Below are 5,683 nucleotides of genomic sequence, written 5' to 3'. Positions count from 1 at the left end.
GCCAACAAACGATCACCAAATCTGTTCTGGATTTGGTGCGTCACTTTGGCTTTGCTTTGCTAGTGGCAGACTTGTTATGATTTTGATTTCATTTTGACATCTCACATGTTTGACAGATATGGTCACCAAACCATATCCTAATGAGGACACAGATGGATATAGATTTGGTCTACAAATTTCGCCGGCGGTTGGCGACAAAACCGCGACATCTCGCAACCAAATTGTTTACTGGGAATATCTTACCTTTTTCTTTATCTAATTTATCGTCTCCTATTCTTTTTATCTTTACCTCCGTTTCTTTGCCTAATTCCCTGAACCATTCTTTTACTACCTCGCATTCACTTACGTAGTGCCCGAGATTGTCTTGACTTGTTTTACAAAATATACATCTTTTCCTATTTTCCTCTAGCCAGTATTTATTTCCTTCCTCCATATTACCACATCTGACTCTCATTAATGCTTTTACTTGCTCTCTTAACCTAACTCTTCTTCCTCTAGGTTTCTTTTTTGTAAATAGCTGGGCTTTACTCCATCCTTTTTCAATTCCTTATATCTCACGTTATATCTAACCTCCCTTACTTTGATTTCGTCCAATTGTTTTTGTATGTCTCTGTCTCTCTCTCTCATTACTCCTTCAACGTCCATTCCTGCTCTCCCTAACTCCTCTGCTGCCTCTATTCCCCACCCTTTGCTGTTAGTATTTCTCCCTTTTCCTACTGTAGAGGTCCCTTATTTTCATCTCTTTTTTTTCAACCAACACTTTTTTACTAACCTGTTTTCCTCTAATTCTCTCAGCTTAAGCTCATATCTTACCGCTCTGGTTTCCCATCTAACCTTTAATTTTTCCAAATCTAACTTTCTCCTTATCACGTATCTCGGTGTGCAAAAATCCAGTCTGAAGACCCATCTCACGTAGTCAAGCATTATTTTTTCTAGTTTCCTTTTCTTCTCCCATCTTCATAATTCAACCCCATAAGACATAACGCTTATGACCAGATACCTAAATAGCATCTATTTTCTACTAAAATCATTTTTACATATCCGTTCTCCTAAACCCCATATCTTGTTTGCCGCACTTCTGCCTTTTCTACTTAATTCTTTAATATAATGCGCATAATTCTCCTTCTTGTTGAATGTGAAGCCCAGATACTTAAAACTCTTTACTTTTTCAATAGTCTTATTTTCCCATTTCACCTGCTCACTGTCATTTTTTCCTTTACTATTAAATATTATTAGCTTTGTCTTCTCCGCACATAGTTCTAATTTCTTGAGTTTTAAAAACTTTTTCAGTGTGTCCATCATGTCCTGTAATGCCGTTTTATTCTTTGCTAGAAGTACAATATCGTCCGCATACGCTAGGGACCATATCCTAGTTTTTCCTATTACTATTCCTCCAATATTTCTTTTCTCTAATTCGCTCTCTAGATCTGCAATATATAAATTAAATAGGTATGTAATGATGATTATATGGAGCTTCAAGAATTTTTAAATAATAATAAATTTTGGCTATTGATATAATTTTGGTTTTTGATATCTCCGATTCTTGCAGACATTGTAATGCAAGATCTAGAAATATCCATATTTGAATCTCTTTCCTTCTGTTCACCTTTACATGTCAGATACGTTGATGACATAGCTCTCATGGTTCCTAAAGATCAATTTGATGCTGTTTTAAATCTGTACAATAATTATCACCCACGACTTCAATTTACTATGGAGGTGGGTGGTGATAGACTTAATTTGTTGGACATTACTATTATAAAAAATAACAACAAATTAATACATGACTGGTATCACAAGCCAACGTTTTCTGGTAGATACCTTAACTATTTTTCCCACTATCCTATATGCCAAAAAAGAGGCACCGTCATCAGCCTAGTGGACAGGGCCTTCTTTTTATCACATCCAAAATTCCATTCAAAAAATTTTGACTTTATCTTTAATTTACTTGTTGATAATAATTATCCCATGGACTTTATATATGACAATATTATCCTTAGACTAAAACAGAATTTTTACAAAAACAATGACATAAGAAGGTTTTTGTCTAACAAGAGTTCTAATGACACACAGCGTCATTGGTTTGTCTTACCTTATATCAACAAATTTTCGGAGAAATTTGCAAAAATATTTCCTACAGACTCTCATACGCGTTTAGCTTATTATAACCTTGACAAACTGGCGAAATTCATCAACGTTCTTAAGGATCCTTTGCCTCTTCTCTCACATCCTTCAGTAGTTTATAAGATCAATTGCCGTGATTGTGAAGCCTCGTATGTAGGACAAACTGGCAGAATGTTACAGGCCAGAATTAAGGAACATAAAAATCACATCAATAGAAATTCCACTCAAAAATCTGTAATTACAGAACATAGATTACAATATTCACATGATTTTGAGTGAGATAAAGTAGAAATTTTAGATTTTGAGAAATCATATAACAAAAGGTTGGTATCAGAAATGCTACATATAAAAAGTCAAGTCAGCGGACTTAATTTGCAGTGCAACACGGAAAATTTAGATAATTCCTATTTACCGTTTGTCGATAAGACATTATAAATTGATATGTTATTCGTAAATTTGAATCCTATCATTACACACACGTTGTTTCTCAGTCGCGATTTCACCTTTGTAAAGTGTTGGTCGGGATGGCTAGTGCGGATATCCTTGATCAACATTGAGCGACGTTTTCTATCTAAGAAATTTGTAAGTGACTTTGTACATTATATTTATTCTGCGATTTTTAATTATTATCTTTTGAAATTTATTTTGTATTAATTTCATTAATTGTATTTCATCAATTGTAATTATACGTTCATTCATTGTAGAATTGCATTTGAAAAGGACCTAATACAAGGCTCGAAAGCGTTCATGCTATTATACTATTAATTGTCAATAAACGGATTTTAATATATACACTCCAACAACAGTGTTACTGCTTCAATAGCCAAAATTCATTATTATTTAAATTAAATAGGGTTGGACTCAGAACACACCCCTTACTCCTTTGTTTACGCTGAAATTTCCAGAGTAAATCCCTTCGATGTTCTTATTACTACTTCTGTCCTCTCGTATATATTCTTTATTCTGCTTATCAATCTTTCGTTTATTCCTTTCCTCTCTAGTATATTCCACAGCACCCCCCTATCCACGTTGTCGAACGCTGCCTTTAAGTCTATGAACAGAGCATAGATTCTTTTACTTCCATTACCTTTCTCTTTTTCTCTCTGGACTAAGTGAGTCAAAACATATATGTTGTCCAACGTAGATCTTCCTTTTCTGAAGCCCGCCTGTCCTTCTGGTAAAAGTTCCTTCTTTTCTACTTCTTTCTCAAGTTTTTCTCTTATTATATCTGTGTACACTTTGTAAGCCGTGCACAACAACGATACCTTTATAGTTGGCCGCCGTGTCCTGATCTTCTCTCTTATATATAGGTACAATTATGCTATTCCTCCACTCCTCCGGAATCTGCCTTTTTTTCCAAACTTTACTAATTACTTCTATCAATCCCTTTTTCACTGCTTCTCCTCCGTATCTCCATGCCTCCATGGGTATTTCGTCCATTTCCGCTGCTTTTTTCAACTTCATTCTCCTTACTACCTCAATAATTTCATCTTCTTTTAACTCCTCGTTCCTGTCATCCTCCTCTGCTTTTTCCACCTTTTCTCTCTTATCCTCTTCTCCGTTGTAGTTTATCTCTTTTCCGTTCAGTAGCTTCATAAAATGTTTTCTCCATTCTTCTCTATCTATGTTCGCTTCCTTCCTTTCTTTCCTCTTTCTTTTTTTGTTTATAAATTTCTATACCTCTGACTCCGTCTTCAAGGTTTTCAAAGTCTTTTCTTCCTCTTTCCGCTTTTCCTTTCTTTTCTCATCTAAAAGTTTTCTCCAGCCTTTTCTATGTTCGATGTATTCTTCTTTGGTCCTCCTGCCTTTCCTCTATTTTTTGTATATCTTCTTCATTTCTCGTTTCCTTTTTGTGCAGCTCTTGTCCCACCAGTCCTTATGTCCAATCTTTCTTATTTTCATTTTGTTTTCTCTTTTTGTCACGGCTGAGCCTATCATGCTTTTTAGTTTTTCCCATAACTTGTCCAAATCTACACTGTCATTCTCTTCCGTCTATCCTATTTCCTCCGTTTTGGTTTTAAATCTTTCTATTGCCTCTATGTCTCAACATATTACTGTTTTTCCCTCCTGTGTCTCCGTGTTCTTCCTTCTTCCTTCTCTTCTTCTTTCTTCTTCTTCTTCAATGTCTTCCATCTTCAGACAAACTGGCATATGATCCGAGTCCACCTTTTCCTCAATTTTAAACTTTATAATACCTTATTTATCACTAATTCATTTACAAATATATCTATTACCGTACTTCCCCTAGCACCTACGTAAGTGAATTCTCCTTCCCAATCACCTCTTGTCTTTCCGTTTAAAATGTTTAGACCTTTTTCTTCCATTTTTTCTATCAAATTCCTACCTCCATTACCTATTGTTTTATCTTTACTTTTTCTTCCTATCCCTTCTTCTTCCTCATCCCTCCCTAATTCCCCTGTCCTTATGTTAAAGTCGCTTCCTATTATTATTATTATTATTTTTTCATATCTTTCTATTACCTTTTCCAATCTTTCCCCTAATTCATTTCCTTTGTTCTCCGTGTTGTATATTACTATAATGTTCAATTTCTCACTCCCCGCGTTTATTCTAAAGTGTACTATATTTTCATGTCCTGTATCTATCACTTCCCAATCCTTTCCTATCCAGTTCTTTCTAACCCCCACCATTATGCCACCGCACGCTCTTCCTTTTCCCTTTCTCTTAATTGCGTGTTGATATGTCTATTGATGCGTGTCTGGCAGTTTTTTCTTATATTTTCTCCCCCTTTTTCTTTTTCCAAAAGAGTACTTTCCTACAAATCCTTCTCCTATCTTTTCTCCTATCCTCCTCCTCTTGGCCCGCGCTTAGTTTCCCTTGCCTTCCCCCTCCTTGCTGTTCTCCCTCCCTTCCTCACTCTTTCTCCTCTTCTCCTCCTTCCCTCCTTCCTCTATCTCCCATCGCGCGCGTTTTCCTTCTTCTTTATTTTTCCTTTTCTCATCTTCTAATTCCCTTTCTACTACTTCTCCATTGTTTCCATATTCCTCTAATTCTCACTTTTCCTATTCCTATTTTTATATCTTCTCCATTTTCTTTCTTTTCTTTGGCCCATTTATATATTTTTTCTTGTACTTTTCTTTCCTCCCACGATAAGTCGTTTTCTATAAAAATGCTATCCCCTTTTAGTTTGTTTTTATTTGTCATAATCTCTTTTTTCTCTTCTTTGTTACTCAGCCTTACGATTATCACCCTATTGCTTACTCTCTCGTATTCCACTTTGCAATCCTAAATTTGCACTTTTAGGTATGCACTTTGCATACCTAAATTTACTTTTAAAAAATACACTGCCCACCTTTTTGGATTTTCTCTTATATCTTTCAACTCCTTTTCGTCCTTAATTCTTTTTATCACTATGTTTTTTCTCCTTTCTTCCTTTTCCTTATCTGCTATCTAATTCTTGATCTTACTTCTCGTACGCTTAGCCTATCATTACTTACTTCTGTATATAGACAGCTCCGAGCTGTCATTTTGCATGTGACTGCACGCTCATTCGTGGATCTTTATGTATTAAAATCTCTTTAAATATTGCGAATCTCGCAAA

At 35.4% G+C, this 5,683-nt stretch overlaps 1 protein-coding gene across 1 annotated transcript; it reads right to left on the bottom strand.

The window, feature by feature from the left end:
- Positions 1-1,011: 1,011 nt before the first annotated feature.
- LOC109863116 (DNA ligase 1-like) lies at positions 1,012-4,772 on the bottom strand. The gene is made up of 5 exons (XM_020443309.1): positions 4,605-4,772; positions 4,180-4,308; positions 3,805-3,936; positions 3,390-3,714; positions 1,012-1,427 (listed from the first exon to the last, which is right to left on the bottom strand). Exons 1-5 carry the CDS (start codon positions 4,770-4,772, stop codon positions 1,012-1,014), a joined length of 1,170 nt encoding a protein of 389 aa, XP_020298898.1.
- Between the last annotated feature and the right edge of the window lie 911 nt (positions 4,773-5,683).

Source organism: Pseudomyrmex gracilis, unplaced genomic scaffold, assembly GCF_002006095.1.
Source record: "Pseudomyrmex gracilis isolate BER0280 unplaced genomic scaffold, ASM200609v1 scaffold_3230, whole genome shotgun sequence".
NCBI classification, from domain to species: Eukaryota; Metazoa; Arthropoda; class Insecta; order Hymenoptera; family Formicidae; genus Pseudomyrmex; species Pseudomyrmex gracilis.
This window is presented reverse-complemented; position numbering and strand designations above follow the sequence as displayed.

Bases quoted from the DNA above. Each gene is read 5' to 3' on its own strand.
- LOC109863116 (XM_020443309.1), bottom strand. From the start codon at position 4,772: ATGGTGGGGGTTAGAAAGAACTGGATAGGAAAGGATTGGGAAGTGATA. The intron at 4,309-4,604 runs GTAATAGAAAGA...GGTATTATAAAG, and splicing joins TAGGGGAAAGATTGGAAAAG to TTTAAAATTGAGGAAAAGGT. The intron at 3,937-4,179 runs GTAATATGTTGA...TACAAAAAATAG, and splicing joins AGACACAGGAGGGAAAAACA to AGGAAAGGCAGGAGGACCAA.